Below are 18,895 nucleotides of genomic sequence, written 5' to 3' on the forward strand. Positions count from 1 at the left end.
TGGTCCCTGATTGAGGTGACTGAGTCAGTACCAAGTACATGTCATGTGCACAGATGTACAGACACAATGTGTGTTGTGCGCCGCCTTGAGTCGGGTGATTGAGCCCGTTTCTTTAAAAAACACTGTTATAGAGAACTTAAGTCATGACATCAGTTTCTGTCTAGCCTCTGTAACTCGATACAATCTCTCATTCAGTGTTTCTTTCATCTGTCTGTCAGAAAATATAAATGCTTTCCTGCAATCTAATTTCCATATTCTCAGACCAACCAAAGAAAGTTGAGGTATTACAGGCAAACAAATCTGACTGACAGAAGCTGTGACTCTGAACTGAAGGCGTCTTTACAGCTTAAGCTCTCAGTGCAGACGTTGGTGTGTAGACAGACTGTTCTCAGTGTTCCTGTGTTTGTATTTCAGGGTTTCCTGCAGATGTCCAGCAGCTGTTGGCGGGTAGAGAGGAGGTTCCTCCTGAGCAGGAGTGGAGACCCAGTCTGGTACAGGAGGACCACGAGGTTCAGACTCAGCACCCACACTTTAAAAAGGAACAGGAGGATGTCTGGACCAGTCAGGAGGGAGAGCAGCTTCAAGGTCTAGAGGAGGCTGACATCATCAAGTTCACATTCACTCCTGTCCCTACAAAAAGTGACGATGAAGACGAAGAGAAACCTCAGTCCTCACAGCTTTATCAAAGACGAGCTGAACTGATGGGAACAGAAGCTGATAGAGAGGACTGTGGAGGACCAGAACCAGCTCCACATAGAAATGCTCAACCTGGTACTGGTGACCGGACTGAATATTGTCCTGAACCTGAATCTAAAGTCATCGCTGACGATAAAACCACCACCAGTGAAGCTCATTTAGGTTTAAACTTTATGAGAAATAAGGGATATGATTCTTGTGAAAAACCATTTGGCTGCTCTGTGTGTGGTAAACAGTTCAGCCATAACTCAAATCTGAGGACACACATGAGAACCCACACAGGAGAGAAACCGTTCAGCTGCTCAGTTTGTGCTAAAAGCTTTGGCCAGAAGGCATCGCTGCAGAAGCATTTCACATGCCACACAGGAGAAAAACCTTACAGCTGTCCATTTTGTAATAAATGTTTTTCACGTTCTGAACATTTACAGTCACACACGAGAATGCACACTGGCGAGAAACCGTTCAGCTGCAGCGTGTGTGACCGAAAATTCACATGGCGTCATCAGGTCAAAACACACAAGTGTGTTGGTGAGTCCTCACAGCTTCATGGACTCTGGACCAGTCAGAAGGGAGAGCAGCTTCCAGGGCTGCAGGAGGCTGAGATCATCAAGTTCACATTCACTCCTGTGTCTGTGAAGAGTGAAGATGATGATGAAGAGAAACCTCAGTCCTCACAGCTTCATCAAAGACAAACTGAACAGATGGAAACAGGAGCTGATGAGGACTGTGGAGGACCAGAACCAGCCAGGACCTCAGATCCAGATACACATTTACAACCTGATGCTGGGGACAAGACTGAAGACTTCTCTGAACGCGAGACTGATGACAATGATGATGATTTGAAGGATCCTGACAGAAGATTTCGATGCCCTGTGTGTTGTAAAACATTTAAACATAAGAGAAATCTGAATATACACATGAGAACTCATACAGGAGTAAAACCTTTCAGCTGTTCTTTGTGCAGTAAAAGCTTTACTCAAAAAGCAGGTTTGGACTACCACTTAAAAACTCACAGAGGAGAGAAACCATTCAGTTGCTCATTTTGTGGTAAAAGTTTTGGCCAGAAGGCACATCTACAGAGCCATCTAACGTGTCACACAGGAGCAAAACCCTATGGCTGTTCTATTTGTGATCAAAGTTTTTCACGATGTGACATTTTACAGGCACACATGAGAACGCACACAGGGGAGAAACCGTTCAGCTGCAGCGTTTGTGACAAAAGATTCACAAGGAAATATCAGTTAAAAATACACAAGTGTGGAGGTGAGTCTTTGCGGCTTCACGAACTCTGGACGAGTCGGGAGGGAGAGCAGCTTCAAGGGTTCGCCTTCACTCCTGTGTCTGTGAAGAGCGAAGGTGATGATGAAGAGAAACCTCAGTCCTCACAGCTTCATCAAAGACTAACTGAACAGATGAAAGCAGGAGCTCATGGAGAGGACTGTGGAGGACCAGAACCAGCCAGGACCTCAGATCCAGATAGTCTTGAGTTACATGGACTAACATGTAACTCGTTCATTGGACAGTTCTGGTGATGTCATCCAGTTGTTTGTCTTTGATTTAGTGGAGATCTACAAGCAAATACAAACGAGAGAAAACAATTGTTGCTGAGTTTCAGTTTGTGGTTAAGGATTTGTCAGCAGGTTAATTAGCCAGTAATTAGTCGTTCTCTGGTCGCTGAATAACAGGATGTAACGATACACTCAACTCCCAATTCTTGAAAAAAAAAGAACAATTTCTCAGACATAAATCTACAAAATAGATTTTCTTTGTTTCTTTATCAACTTAAAGAATCCTGTTTTTATTTCTGAGAGTAAACTGACGAAGGATGTATAATTATTTTCTTTGTAAAAGTGAAACTGATGTCTTTGTGCCTTGATGCAGCTACTGACATGAGTGCCGTCGGACATTCCTAGTAAATAATCATCAGGAATATTAGCAGGGCAGCTCGTAGGTCATTTAGTTTGTGATGCTGCCGCAAGTGTGAGGGCAGGAGTGTTTAATACTTAAAGATGTACTCTGTTGTACTCTCTCTTTCAGAGATGGGCAGTATTTTAAATAAATGTATTTAAAACAAGTATTTCATTACTTTTGTGTATTTTGTCGTTTCTATATTGCTGGAAAAAAATAATTTGTCACAAAGTACTTAAAGAGCTTGTATATGAAGTACTTAAAATACATTATATAATACATTGTTCTATTCTCGCATAAGACACATTTTCATCTCTAACCTATAACAATTAGCCTAATGACAGTATTTAGCTAGTGGTCCAGCATAAAGCTAAACAATGAATGGAAATATCATCTGTCATCCATTGATAAGAAGAAAACAGTGTTCTGATGAAGTTCTGAAGGGACCCTGGACCACGTCGCAGAAATCTAATCGAGGCTTTGAGGAATCGAACTTCAGGCTTTGATTGTTCCTGCAAATGTGTCTAAAATTAGCAAGATTTAAATCCACAGCAGCTCTTTTTAAAATGCCATTTGAACGTAAGAGTGGAATCTAGACTTTAGTGAGTATTTATCTTTTATGTTGTTAAAACATCTTTTTACTTTTTGTCTTTCACAGAAAACAGTGCACATATAAACCGGCACCTCCAGCACTGAAATGAGCCGTTTGTTCTCCGAGCTGCTGAAATACTCACTCACACTTTTATTTGCAGTCCTTTGGATCAGCGGTTCCGGACTGACTGACCAACCGTATGGACACAATGCACAGTGAGAACGTCCCTGAACACTTTCCCTGTTTCTACATCACATCATACTTTAACAAACAATACACATTTTAAATACTTTAATTTGTGCTCATTTTATCCGACACAATATGTGTGTTGTGTGTGTGTTTCGACTCTGCTCTGTCCTGTGTCCAGAGGGGTATTGCACAAAACCAAGATAAGGGATTAAGCCGCGATATGTTGGTTATCCTGGCTGAATTTAGCCTCAAGTCGGTTGCATGAAAGCAGGTCAGACTTATCCCGGCCAAGACCAGACCAAGCTCCAGACCAGGCTAACAGCCAGGCTAAGATTAATCCTAGTGATTCACCTGTATTTCCACCGTCAATCCTGTGAGGAATTAATGTGTTTTACAGCATGTCCATGGTCTTTCTAAGTATGTTGCATCATTTTAATTATCCTGCATTAAAATATTACATATATATTGTCATTTCTTATTTCATTTAAATCTGTTGGCTGTTTGTAATTGCAACAGTCTTTTTATATTGATTCAAGTGGTAGTATTATTACTCAGGACAAGTGTTATATTGCTATGCTAATGAAGACTGCTTGTCAAATTGCATAAATGTGTTTATTGCAGTAATTGAGATTCCAAAACACAGCTGATGAAGTTGCAAAGGTGTTTTCAATGAAATCTGTGACAAGGGCAATATAGTATATACATAAACATCTAGTACATAGTGTTTTTTTTATTATTTCCCTACTCTTACTGTTTATTTATACTGTTTTCTCTCTATCCACTTTGTTGCTGTTACATTGGAATTTCCCCAATGTGGGACAAATAAAGGAATATCTATCTATCTATCTATCTATCTATCTATCTATCTATCTATCTATCTATCTATCTATCTATCTATCTATCTATCTATCTATCTATCTATCTATCTATCTATCTATCTATCTATCTATCTATCTATCTATCTATCTATCTATCTATCTATCTATCTATCTATCTCCCATTCACCTGTTCCCTCTTCATAATGGCTTGCCCTTTCTTGAAGGATGTACTGAATGAGGAAGCCCTAATCCTCAGACGAGCATTTAGTCATGAAAGAGTCTTCTGGGACAGGTCAGACCCATTGGCCGTTGGAGAGGACTATCTCAGTGAGAGATACAGATTCTCAGGTGATGGACTAAGATATTTATGTAGGCTGCTGGGTCCAAAAATACAGCACCAGACGGCAGGAAGCCATGCTCGCAGTGTACCACAGATGGTCTGTGTTATATTGAGATGTTTTGCAAGTGGGAGCTTCCTTTCCTCCATCCTCTGTTGGGGATGCAGAGAACCTCAATAAAGGAACCATTTGCCGCACATATCCTGGCTTGGTGGGCCGCCCCCTGTGCCAGTTCTATGGGCTTTTTTTTTAACTGCTACAATCATACAGACATTCAACATGTCAGCAGACACCTAATCTATTCACCTCATTTGTTCACTGTTATCTACTTTAGAGTCACTGACCAGCCTGCAAAATGTTCTTGTATTTAACTTTTTTAACATTTTTAATGTAACTTGCTGCCAGGTCTTTTTATGGCCAGACAAGTTTGTTCTTTATGAATTGTTTGCACTTAATCATACTTTACTTTTACTTTACTTACTACATTTCCTGAGTAATATGCACCTCTACTTGCCACATTTAAAGCAAAGCGTACAAAAGTTGATTAGTGGACTTAAAGTAACTCCTTTAGTCCTTTAATTGTAGCCTAATGATGACAGTTCCAGTGGAGCACTGTTTATTCATTGTACAGTTTTGGACTACTTAAGCATTAAGCCGGTCTGCTATTGTCTGCCAGGCTTTCTCTCTTTCTTTCATTATGGCATTGGTATTGCCTTTGTTTCTTATATCTTCCACCTCTTCATAGAACTCCATCAGGAGCTGTTGTTCAGCGGCCGTGAAATATGAAGCGCGACTCTTATCCATGTTCCCATCGGTGATTCTGTGAGCGATCGCGAGGTCTATTTCAGTATGCCGTGAACACGCACTTATCCCGACTATCTACACCTGGCTTAACATAGCCGCACCTTTTCATCCTGGCTCGGCAAACGTGCAACCGATTAAGCCAGGATGCGCCAAGCAGGCTAGGTCAAGCCGGGCTTGCTCAATTATCCTGGATCTCTTTATTCTACTTTTGTGCAATACCCCTCTGTTCCAGGTGCCCCCCTTCCCTCCGACTGTTCAGGCACACCTGCAGTAGTTTAACATTCAGGCCGATTGATTTAAAGCTACCTGGATGGAAGCAGACGAGGTCGGTGGGCCAAACCACCAGATAGTGGAGATTATATTTACTGCCTTTTATCTAAAAAGTCAATAAGGAAACTACAGCTAATCCAGAACGCTGCAGCCAGAGTCTGAACTGCAACCAGGAGAGGCCTCTGCTGCAGACACTGGCTCATTAAAGTTCTTTTACTGTTTATGAAGCTTTATGTGACCTTGTTGTTCTCTCTGTGTCCAAGAACAGAATAATGTCTGTTTTATATTATTTATCTCTCTGATGTTTATTTGTTACGTTTTACATTTTACTGTTTTTATTGTTGTTCATTAACCCCTTCAGCATTGTATTTATTGTTGTTCATTGGTGTATAAGTCCATTAAAACGCTCCAATTAATTCAAAACGCTGCAGCACGAGTACTGACAGGAACTAGAGAAAAAGATCACATCTCTCTTGTACTAGCTTCTATGGACTCGCTCCCTGTAAAATTTATAATAGAATTTAAAATCCTCCTCCTCACCTATAAAGCTCTTCATGGTCAGGCCCCTTCATATCTTAAAGAGCTCATAGTACCCTATTACCCCACTAGAACACTACGTTCTCTGAATGCTGGGCTACTTGTGGTTCCTATAGTCTCTAAAAGTAGAACAGGAGCCAGAGCCTTCAGTTACCAAGCTCCTCTCCTGTGGAACCAGCTTCCAGTTGTGGTTCGGGAGGCAGACACCCTCACCACATTCAAGAGTAGGCTTAAGTAGTGATGGGCAAATTAAGCTTTTGTGAAGCACTGAACCACTTAAGCCAATTGTTTCGAAAGTCGGTTCATTACTCGAAGCTTCAGTTACGGTGACCTCTACTGGCAAAGTGCAAGGCTGCAGTCAAATTAGGCAGGCTAGTTGGTGGACAGGAGGTCCCATTAATGCATGTTACTAACTTCACTTCTTCCCCGGAGTTCTTGTACTTTCTCGTCTCGCAGGTTCTTATGGATCCTGGTGGAGCCTCCTGCCATGGTCCTGCTAGATTGCCATTGCTAATATCACTGATATAACTGTTATTATTATTATTATTATTATTAATATTATTATTGCTACGGTTACTGTTGTTGCTGTTGTCACTGCTCATTGTCCCCCAACGTTGCTGTTGTCATGTTCATCATCATCAGTCACTACTATTAGTGTAGTTGTTGCTGTGCACCTGTCTGTCTGTCTCTGTCTCTCTCTCTCTCTCTCTCTCTCTCTCTCTCTCTCTCTCTCTCTCTCTCTCTCTCTCTCTCACCCCAACTGGTCAAGACAGACGACCACCCACCTAGAGCCGGAGGATCTGTCCTAGGTTTCTGCCTTTTAACAGGCAGTTTTTCCTTGCCCTTGTCTCCAAGGTCTTGCTCATGGTGGTACTGTTGGGTCTCTGTAAATAATGTTATAAAGAGTTCGGTCTAGACCTGCTCTATTTGAAAAGTGTCCTGAGATAACTTCTGTTATGAATTGGCGCTTTACAAATAAAATTGAATTGAATTGAATTGGTGTCTTTATGTGCTGTTTGTGACACACTCTCACAGACAGACAGCTGTATGTCCACCCTTTTGCACAAAACTCTGACATCTCTGAGCAGCAAATACACTCCCTGATGTATTTATTTATTTTACTGTTAATTTGTGTAGCATAAAGAAATGCCACACAGCAGTTGTAGCCTAACTCACTGACAGTGTCTCTCCCTGTTGGGCCTTTAAAATACATAAAGAACCCAACAGACACAAAACAAACTGACAATGTACAGATAGATAGATAGATAGATAGATAGATAGATAAACAGACAGATAGATAGACAGACAGACAGACAGACAGAGATAGATAGACAGACAGACAGACAGACAGATTAATAGATAGACAGATAGATACTTTACTTAAATTCAAGCATCCAGTAGCAGCATACAAACATAAAAAAAGAAGTATACATAAAATAGCTTTTATTAAACTATGTGCAGTTTAAATGAGGCTGTCGACCAATGAAAGTTGGAGGTACAAATGATCCTCCCTGCCTGACTGAGAGCTGTTGTTCAGTCTGATTCGGACCAAAACGTTTTTAAGTCTGTTTCTCATTAAGACTTACAGAATCGGGTTTTCTTCACACTGGCGGAAATGGGCTTCCGTAGATTGACGTGGAAATTCTGGAGGTTTTATTTTGACGGGCAACCGGAAGTGCTACCCGGAAGTGATGATGTTGTTGCCGTGTTTGGGGAAATGGCGTCCAGCCGTCGTCCCGTTGTCGTGCTGAGAAAGTGTGTGTGACATCCACAGTAATGAGCCATCCGAGCCTCCGTATGTCCGGATAAAGCTGTCTGAATGGACTTTGTGCTGTTCACCGTTTTTCGGAATGTTTTCCCGCTGACTCATCTCCCGGTAGCCTACAAAGCTACAGAAGTTAGCTTAGCATGCTAGCTGTAAACAGAGCGGAGCTTAGCAACACAGCGCTAGTCAGAGTGACTGTTTGATGGAGAGCAAACAGTGTTTTTGACGGAGTTTGTGTGATTGTGTGAAAATGTGTAAAGTCCAAATGCTGAGAGCGTTGGTGAAGCAGCGACTAACTGCGGCTGCTGAAGAGATATTTGGGCTGTTTGAAAGAACGATAGCAGAGTACGAGGAGGAACTTTGTCGTTCAAAAGAGGAGAACGAGCGACAACGGAAACTACTGGACGCTGTTTTCAACCCTCAACTTCGGTTACACAGAGCAGGTTGGTTCACTGTACTGCTTCTTCTCTCACTGTTCACTCTCTGCCCCCAATTAATATCTGCTGATATGGATCATTGTTAACGTTTAGTCTCCACTACAGAAACACTAGCTAACTGCTGAAGGCTGATCAGGTTGATTGATGCTTTAATAATGGGAGTATTGATTACTGATCAGGCTGACATGCTGTAAATGGTTGGTTTCTGTTCCTGTTTTTAAATTACTTTCCTAATGAATGATGTGCTCATTATTATTGACTCCTGATGAAACAGACTCTGGAATTACTCCTGAAAGATAGGTAGTGTTTGACCTCCTGTTGCAGTTAAAGGTTGCATAGTGTGAACGGTACGTACAAGTTCTCTGACCAAGGCTTAAAGTAAACTTATTTCACCTCAGCAGTCCACCAAAAACTGTTTCAAGTTGTTCAATATATCTTCATCTGGAGGAATCTGACACTACAATACAGGTGAATTTGGTTTGAAATGTGATAAACCAGCATGTGGCAAAAATACCTGTATGAGAGAGGTCCAAGGAGGGAGGTGGGTGGTTCTTTTGGTGAGGCTCAGTGGTACTTGGTAGTTGCAGTGAAGTGCTGGTGAGGAGCTTCTTAAACAATCTGCCAGAGTAAGAAAAGAAGGACAGGAGGGACAAAAGAAAGCAGAAGACAGTACAAGGCCACCCAACCAGGAACTAAGCAGTTAATTATCTAACTTTTAGCCTGAATCACTCGTCACGGCGTGGTGCCAGCCAATAGATGCAGTCTGAGGCTTTGGTTTTCGGTATTTCACCACTGCTATCGCAACAGCCCTAGACAGAAGTAGCTCCCAGTTGCAGTCCTTCTCCGGCTGACTGCTACAGCGCTGAGCAGCACAGTGTTTACACTGACAGCGTATCATCTGCGAGCTGCTGCTGCTCAGCGCTATGTTTCTATACAGAGTTTACCTTTGATACAATAAAAGCCATGTTAACATAAGAATGGATTTTGTCCACAGAAACACCACAGAGCTTTTAATGTGACACAGATACAGGAGGTGTTGAGTTTATATTTGTTTCCATGTCTGTGACATTCTACACATATAGACACTGAAACTGAAGTGAAAGGTAACAGTTATCCTCACTGTGTGTGTTTGTATTTCAGTGTGTCCTGCAGACATCCAGCAGCTGGTAGTGAGGAAAGAGGAGGTTCCCCCTGAGCAGCAGGAGCGGAGCCCCAGTCTGGACCAGGAGGACCAAGAAGTTCAGACTCAGCCACTACACTTTAAAGAGGAACAGGAGGGAGAGCAGCTTCAAGGGCTGCAGGAGGCGGAGATCACCAAGTTCACATTCACTCCTGTCCCTGTGAAGAGTGAAGATGATGATGAAGAGAAACCTCAGTCCTCACAGCTTCATCAAAGACTAACTGAACAGATACAAACAGAAGCTGACTATGGAGGACCAGAACCAGACAGGAACTCAGCTCCAGATACACATTTACAACCCGCTACTGATGACAGTGCTGAAGATCGGTTTGAACCAGAGACTAAATTGAGTTATTATGGCAAAACCACCACCAGAGAAGCTCATTTAGGTTTAAACTTTATGGAAAATAACACATATAGTTCCAGTGAGAAATCATTTGGCTGCTCTGTGTGTGGTAAACGATTCAACCAAAACTCAAATCTGAAGACGCACATGAGAACCCACACAGGAGAGAAACCGTTCACTTGCTCATTTTGTGGTAAAAGCTTTGGCCAGAAGGCATCGCTGCAGAACCATTTGAGATGTCATACAGGAGAAAAACCCTACAGCTGTTCAATTTGTAACAGATGTTTTTCACGGTCAGAACATTTACAGTTACACATGAGAACACACACAGGTGAGAAACCGTTCAGCTGCAACGTGTGTGGTGAAAGATTCACATGGCGTCATCAGTTCAAAAATCATAAGTGTGGTGGTGAGTCCTCACAGCTTCATGAACTCTGGACCAATCACGTGTGGAGACCCAGTCTGGACCAGGAGGACCCAGAGCCCCCACACATTAAAGAGGAACAGGAGGAAGTCAGGACCAGTCAGAAGGGAGAGCAGCTTCAAGGGTTTACATTCACTCCTGTCCCTGTGAATAGTGACGATGATGATGATGAAGAGAAACCTCAGTCCTCACAGCTTCATCAAAGACTAACTGAACAGATGGAAACAGATGATGGAGAGGACTGTGGAGGACCAGAACCAGCCAGAAACTCAGATCCAGATAGACATTTACAACCTGATACTGAAGACACGACTGGATATCGGTTTGAACCTGACACTGAAGCTCATTTAGGCTTAAACCTTCCAGAAGATATGGGATATAATTCTTGTGAGAAATTATTTCACTGCTCTGTGTGCGGGAAACAATTTAACCAAAACTCAAATCTGAAGACGCACATGAGAACCCACACAGGGGAGAAACCGTTCACTTGCTCATTTTGTGGTAAAAGATTTGGCCAGAAGGCACATCTGCAGAGCCATCTGAAACGTCACACAGGAGAAAAACCTTACAGCTGTTCACTTTGTAACAGATGTTTTTCACGCTCTGAACATTTACAGTTGCACATGAGAACGCACACAGGGGAGAAACCGTTCCTCTGCAGCGGTTGTGGCGAAAGATTCACATGGCGTCATCAGTTCAAAAATCACAAGTGTGTTGGTGAGTCCTCACAGCTTCATGAACTCTGGACGAGTCGGGAGGGAGAGCAGCTTCAAGGGCTGCAGGAGGCTGAGATCAACAAGTTCACATTCACTCCTGTGTCTGTGAGGAGTGAAGACGATGATGAAGAGAAACTTCAGTCCTCACAGCTTCATCAAAGACTAACTGAACAGATAAAAACAAAAGCTTATGGAGAGGACTGTGGAGGACCAGAACCAGCCAGGAACTCAGATCCAAATAGTCATGAGTCACATGGACTAACATGTAACTCGTTCATTGGACAGTTCTGGTGACGTCAACCAGTTGTTGGTCCTGGAGTCTTTGATTTAGTGGAGATTTACAAGAAAATACAAATGGGAGAAAACAGTTGTTGCTATGTTTCAGTTTGTGGTTAAGGATTTGTCAGTTATCAGTTAGCATGTTGGTTACCAGTTACCAGGTTCATTTGAAGGTCAGTTAGTCGTTAGGCTGTCAGTTAGCTGGTCAGTGATTATAACTTTAACTCTCTGTTTCATAGTATAACGTTAGCTCTCTGTTGGTGGATACAATTACATACTTAGTGTCAGATGTATGAGATTGTTCCCTCTTAGAGCAACTAAAAGTTAGATTTCCCTACCTGGAGAACAAATAACAGCCACGTTTTTTCATAACTTCAGCGTCCATTTTTTAAATGGATTGTTATATAAAAACAGGGGCTGGGGGTAAACGATTATTTATTAAACGATTAATCGGGCGATTATTTTATCGATTAGTCGACTAATGTAACGACTAATTGGATGATTAATCTAACTATTATTTTTCTGTTAGACAGATAACGTTAAAAGCTACTGCAATCTGCTTGCTACCATTAGCTAGATCTAGCAGCTGTGCACTCGGTGGTGCTAGGCTAACCAACGCATCTTAGCTCTCTGTGCAGTTTGTTCGTGCTAGGTTAGTAGCTAAAGGTCACGTTAGCTAACGTTAGCTACTATCGATAGCTGTGCCCTGCAGCCGTAAGCTAGCTACCATTCAAGCCAACATTAGATAACTAATGTTAGCTAAACACAGCTGTCTAGGCGCCAGTAGCTAGCGAACGTTAACGTTAGCTACTAACCTAGCACGAACAAACTGCACGGAGAGCTAAGATAGTTAGCTAGCACCACCGAAGTGCGCAGAGCCCAAGCTACACAACACAACACACAAACATGAAATTAATTTAGCCAACGTTAGTACTTACTTGTTATTGTCTAACTATTGTTATTGTGGTATGCCAACTCCATTTGGCAAAGAGCGCAAATAACAACACCTTTATGTTTGGGACTAAATTTGAAGTATTCCCATGATTTAGGGCAAGCTGTTTTATAGGACTTTTTCTTTTATTGGGGCTTTTATTGGGGCTTTTATTGGGGCTTTTTGCAGGGCTTTGTTTGGAATTCTGTGAGGAGATTGCTGTTTTGTCCTCCATTCTGCAATGTTCTGGTCTCCCACGTGTGTGTGGCAAGCCGTCGCGAAGCGTAGATGCAAAAATAGGACGTCGAAGTAATTTTGGCATCTTGGACCTCTTCCTGGATTAGATGGTGTCTTGCCAACCAGGGTCTTTGGGAAGTATCCCAAGCCCACACTTCTGATTGCCATGGTGCCACCAGTGTCTTTTGCCTCCTCCAGCTAATGACATCTTCTGGTCCATGGAGTCCCTGTACAGTGGGGTAACACTCTTCAGTTAGGCCATTGATAGGGTGCTGCAGGGTGTTACTGGTCCCATACAGTGCTGCACTGCTAAGGGAAAGGCCCAGCCGCTTGCAGAGAAAGCCGCTGATCTTCCCTTTGAGGGACTTTCAATGAAACCAGTAGACGCAGGAGGACTCAGGGAAAGATAGCACCTGTTGTGGTGAAGGAATTTCCCCTGCATTAAATAAGGGTGGCTCGACAGCGCAGTGTCTGATATTACCGCAATTTTTTGTGTTTTTGCCAATTACTTTGTAAGGAGTTCAGCAGGATAATGTTTAATCTCAGTACCTGCTTGTACTGACCACCTGTACTCTCCCTCCTCCTGCTTCCTGGGTCTGTGACCCTGTTAACTGCTGACTTTCAGTCTATAAAAGGCACTGCATTACAGACAGCGAGCCTCTTCAGCCTCGCCGCTCTGGGATGCTTTCTGTCTTAAAGACAAACACTGAACATGACCTGATGAGGTGACATTGTGTGCGGTTGTTCTCACATTTTGTGAGGAAGTTTAACATATAAACTTAAAAGACCTTAACACAGTGTTTACTGACAGAGTTTCACTCTCTGATAAACAACCTCGTGCTGTTTGATTGTTAAGAATGATAAAAATACAGAATATAGATAGAGAATTATATAAAAAAGTTCCCTGAACATAAAATAGTTTTACACAAACTTCATGCAGTTATTGTGTTCACTGTTTAAAACAACTGATAAACTGTACAATGCACACAATCAGAACTGTCATTGTTCCATACAAATCAGGGTCGTCACTTTACAAAGTGGTAGAAAAAGGGGCCCTTAAGAAAAAAGGTTATGGAAATGTTCTGGACGGATGAACCCTGTAAATCAACAACGGCTGAACAGTCTTTGCCAAAATTACCCAAACTACCCCTGGTGAGTTTTGATCTTGTGAGGGTTGTTGTTGCATTGCTGTCCCTGATTGTTTGTATTTTGATGGACATTTATTCCATTTCTGTCCAGCACAGTCCATACTGACTATATAATGCTGTGTTCCCACCACAGGCAAATAAAATTATTCACGTGAGAAGATTACATACAAAGTCAATACAAAGACACATAAACACACATTGCAACTTGCATGTTCTTTGAGTGAGGGTTAGGGTTAACCCTCTCTGCAGGAGAGAGCCGGAGCTTCTGGAGGAACAGACATCTGCAGTCAAACTCTGATCTGGAGACTTTATGTAGTTTGTTCTTTAAACTTTTGGGATTAAAAAGTGGATTTATCTTCGCTCTCTCTTCTCAACCCGTCTGCTGTGAGCCACGAGGTGCCTCACACCACTGTTGGAAGCCAGATTAAAGGGTGAATGTAGGTTCATACAAATGATCCCATGAGTAAAGTAGTGCAAGTAACACTACCATGTGAACCTGAGGTTTGTTGTCTTAATACATTTTGTGTTTATAAGTTTCCATTTAGTGTGTTTATTTGTAGTCAGGAATAAATAATAGATTACAGTACTCAAATTATTATTGTAATTAGACTTAAAACTTAAGCTGATTGATAATTATTGTCTGGAGTTCTCATCGTTTCTGCCTGACTTGTTGTTTCTACTGAATTTTGTCACCCGATGAGGGAAACTTGTATTTTATTGGTCCTTCTCTGCTGCCGACCTCCAGCTGTGTGTTTTCATCCAGAGTTTGTCGTCTGATCCAGACAACCTTTCATTTGAGCCTCTATCACAGAGACAGGATGGCATTTAGCTCCCAGCGTACAGCTGAGAGAGATAAGAATGCTAATTAATGCTAATTAATGCTTACACACACACAGGTGGAGGAGGAACATGGTTACATTAGAAAGCAGCTGTGTGATATTATTAAATGAGTCTTTTCATTAAAGTCAATCTGTGTTTTTGGATTATTTGAAGAACTCAACAAAAGTACATTAAGTATTCACATTCAACATCATATCAAGCAGTTTAATTATTCATAAAAATATGAGATGGATAGAAATGTGATGTTCAGGTTTATAAGAGTTCTTTCTTCCAAACATGAATGTTACAAAAGGTTAGAAATCCAAGTTGTTTGTGCTTCAGTGAAGTCTGTACATCAACCTGCAGCCTGGCTGAAGCTCATCACTTGTGCTCTGTCGCCCCCTGTTGGACATTTTCAGTTTTTAAAAGTTACCTCCTTTATTTTCTTGACATTGGTTGATATTTTAAACTACATGTAGATTGAAGCCTGGCCAGACGGATTCCTGCGTGATCTGTTTTGTGATCTCGAGAGTTCAAATTCCTCGCAAGGTCAAGTTAAAGTAGAGAACCAGGTGCTCTGCCAGAATATGGCCAGTAGTCCAGTAAAAATAAAACTGTCCAGCTTAGTGTCAAATATGGAACTCCATTTTCACCAATGTGATGGGAAGAAAAGGATTCTGTTCGTCATTATAATGAGAAGCTTTCTTAAAACATTGACTTTGAGATATTAAGGGAAAAAAAACATAGTACAGAGATAATATCAGGAAAACTCATCTCTCATCAATATTAACAGGAAATAATCTGCTCAAAATTCAAATCAAATATCTGCTTTTACACAAGCTTCCTGCGGTCACTGTGTTCACTGTTTTATTAAATACCAGAATCAGAAATACATTATTGATCCCTGGGGGAAATCTGTCCATTACAGCTGCTCAAGGTGCTCACACGACATAAAAGAATAGAAATAATTTTGTAATATTTTACTATATATAATAAACGTACTATATATAATAAAATAGAATTGTATATATTACTATATACGTATAAAATAAAATAAAAATAGTAAAATATAATCAAACAAAATATACAGAGGTAGAAGTAAGTGTATGCTACATGGCCAACAGATATGTAATGAAAAATGAGTAAGTACTGATAATGTTAATACTGAAGTATTAGTGACAGAATAAGCCAGAATATTGCACATTAATCTGAATATTGACCGTTAACCACATCAACAGTTATCAGTGGCTCTCCAAGTTCAGGGACTTTTACTAATGTAAACTCAGATATATATTTAGACTGTTTTTCTGCTATCGATCTTCATCAGTTAACTTCAATAATTTTTTCATCAAAGCCATCAACCTGTCTGTTAGACCCGATCCCAACTAGACTGCTTAAAGAAGTCGTACCCTTAATTGGCACTTCTTTACTGGATATGATTAATCTTTCTTTATTATCAGGATATGTACCACAGTCCTTTAAAGTAGCTGTAATTAAACCCCTTCTTAAAAAGCCCACTCTTGACCCAGGGGTTTTAGCCAACTATAGACCAATCTCTAACCTCCCCTTCCTCTCTAAGATTCTGGAGAAAGTAGTCACCGAAGAGTTGTGTGACTTTTTACATAAAAATAGTTTATTTGAGGATTTTCAGTCAGGATTTAGAGTTCATCACAGCACAGAGACAGCTCTGGTTAAAGTTAATAATGACCTTCTGATTACTTCTGACAATGGACTTGTCTCTGTACTGAATTATTAGATCTTAGTGCTGCATTTGACACCATTGACCATGATATTCTTTTACAGAGACTTGAGCATCAAATTGGCATTAAAAGAACTGCACTAAGCTGGTTTAAGTCATATTTATCAGATCGTTCGCAGTTTGTACATGTTAATAATGAATCTTCAATAAATGCTACAGTTAGTCATGGAGTTCCACAAGGTTCTGTACTTGGACCAATACTATTTACTTTATATATGTTCCCTTTAGGCAGCATTATTAGGAATCACTCCATTAACTTTCACTGTTATGCAGATGATATGCAGTTATATCTATCGATCAAGCCCGATGAAATTAATCAATTATCTAAATTACAAACATGTCTGAAGGACATAAAATCCTGGATGAGCTGCAATTTTCTGATTTTAAACGAAATTCTTGTTCTTGGCCCCAAAAACCTTAGAGACTCACTGTCTAAAGATATAGTTACTCTAGATGGCATTACTTTGGCCTCTAGCACCACTGTCAGGAATCTTGGAGTTATCTTTGATCAGGATTTGTCATTTAACTCCCACATAAAGCAGACCTCCAGGACTGCCTTCTTTCATTTACGTAATATTAAAAAAATTAGACACATACTATCACAGACAGATGCAGAAAAACTAATCCATGCATTTGTTACTTTAAGGCTGGATTACTGCAACTTTTTATTATCAGGTTGCCCCAATAAGTCCATTAAAATTAATTCAGAACGCTGCAGCACGAGTACTGACAGGAACTAGAAAAAGAGATCACATCTCTCCTGTACTAGCTTCTCTGCATTGGCTCCCTGTGAAATGTAGAATAGAATTTAAAATCCTCCTCCTCACCTATGAAGCTCTTCATGGTCAGGCCCCTTCATATCTTAAAGAGCTCATAGTACCCTATTACCCCACTAGAACACTACGTTCTCTGAATGCTGGGCTGCTTGTGGTTCCTATAGTCTCTAAAAGTAGAACAGGAGCCAGAGCCTTCAGTTACCAAGCTCCTCTCCTGTGGAACCAGCTTCCAGTTTGGGTTCGGAAGGCAGACACCCTCTCCACATCCTTCTCTTCCTCTCTCTTTCTGCACTCATTCATGTTCCATTAATGCAAGTTACTAACTTCACTTCTTCGCCGGAGTTCTTGTGCTTTCTTGTTTCGCAGGTTCTTATCGATCCTGGTGGAGCCTCCTGCCATGGTCCTGCTAGATTGCCATTGACAATACTGTTGTTGTTGTGCACCTGTCTGTCTGTCTGTCTGTCTCTCTGTCTCTCTCTCTGTGTCTCTCTTTCTCTCTCTCTCCCTCTCTCACCCCAACTGGTCGAGACAGACAATCACCCACCTAGAGCCGAAGGATCTGTCCTAGGTTTCTGCCTTTTAACAGGCAGTTTTTCCTTGCCCTTGTCGCCAAGTGCTTGCTCATGGTGGTACTGTTGGGTCTCTGTAAATAATGTTATAAAGAGTTCAGTCTAGACCTGCTCTATTTGAAAAGTGTGCTGAGATAACTTCTGTTATGAATTGGCGCTATACAAATAAAACTGAATTGAATTGAATTGAATTGAACATTACAGGCACCAGTTTTATGAGGGTCTGACTCTCTGTATTCGGTAGAAATAATATGAAATATCCATAAAATATGTCTCTTAGAGGCATGTTCTTAGTCATCAGTTTACTTAATGATAGAAAAGGGCCCCTTAATGAATAAGTTTGGGAACCACTGTAGTATATAATTGGGTGTGTCTTGTCCCAGGACCTCAATCATTGATTCAAAAAGTATTTTTAAGGATGTTTTTTAGCAGCTGTTTTTACCCGACACCTTCTGGGCTACTGTAGACACATGGCGGACTCAAGGGAAGGTGACCTCTGGCGTCTTTAGATATAAAAAGCTCATTCAAAGGTAACAAAAACACAACAATTCTTATTTTCAGATAATTATGCACAAATGAAAACATACAATTAATGCTTTATTCAATTTCTGTTAATAGATCCTCCTGAATGTTACACAGTGGACCTTTAAAACACAAATCAAGAGTTTGTTTAAACTGCATTATTCATAGCTCGTAACAGTAAAAAAACAAAAAAAATATTGAAAAAAATATTAAGAAAAAAGAAAGAGGAAGTTAGTAAATCTGTGTCTGTTACTTGATTCCAGTCCTGATCAACCAAACTCCATTCAGAAAACAAGCATTTTAAAAGTTGTTTGCTTGTAGACTTTTTACAAATCACCATCATGATGTTGTTATTTCAGCATCATATTGATCAATTTATTGACATTAAATCACAGAAACCTCTATTTATTTTAGGCTCATACTGCTGCTGTAAGAAGGGTCAAGGGTCAATATTCACCTTACGGTATATAAAAATGATATACAATCAGATGCTCGGAGCTCATAATATAACAACTATAAAATAATATATAACAGTTACGTTAATATTAATTATATACTGAATTTGAGTATTGTTGATATATTCCATAATAAAAATAATGGAGCATTACAATGACTCTCGACCTGGGCTTTTATTTTCTTAATCCCAGAAATTCTCATGCACCGGAAATGATTGTCCGGGTTCAGAGTGGAACAAGATGGCGTCCAGTAACAACGTGTCCCGTTGTCGTGCTGAGAAAGTGTGTGTGACATCCACAGTAATGAGCCATCCGAGCCTCCGTATGTCCGGATAAAGCTGTCTGAATGGACTTTGTGCTGTTCACCGTTTTTCGGAATG

At 40.8% G+C, this 18,895-nt stretch overlaps 2 protein-coding genes across 9 annotated transcripts in view; both read left to right on the plus strand.

Annotated features, from left to right (window-relative positions):
• Positions 1-14,584, plus strand: part of LOC127357997 (oocyte zinc finger protein XlCOF8.4-like) — a 57,979-nt gene extending 43,395 nt beyond the window's left edge. For 3 of the 8 annotated variants that reach the window (XM_051390751.1, XM_051390750.1, XM_051390752.1), the window contains exon 2: positions 427-2,770. In XM_051390751.1, coding sequence (XP_051246711.1) covers positions 427-2,228 — 1,802 coding nt within the window. In that variant the 3' untranslated portion in view covers positions 2,229-2,770. Of the gene's footprint in view, positions 1-414; positions 2,771-7,820; positions 8,361-9,494 lie in introns of those variants that run through there. The other 5 variants (XM_051390749.1, XM_051390748.1, XM_051390747.1 and 2 more) reach the window with 3 other exon arrangements.
• Positions 1-18,895, plus strand: part of LOC127357971 (zinc finger protein 665-like) — a 145,085-nt gene that overhangs the window by 78,622 nt on the left and 47,568 nt on the right.

Source organism: Dicentrarchus labrax, unplaced genomic scaffold, assembly GCF_905237075.1.
Source record: "Dicentrarchus labrax unplaced genomic scaffold, dlabrax2021, whole genome shotgun sequence".
Taxonomy (NCBI): domain Eukaryota; kingdom Metazoa; phylum Chordata; class Actinopteri; family Moronidae; genus Dicentrarchus; species Dicentrarchus labrax.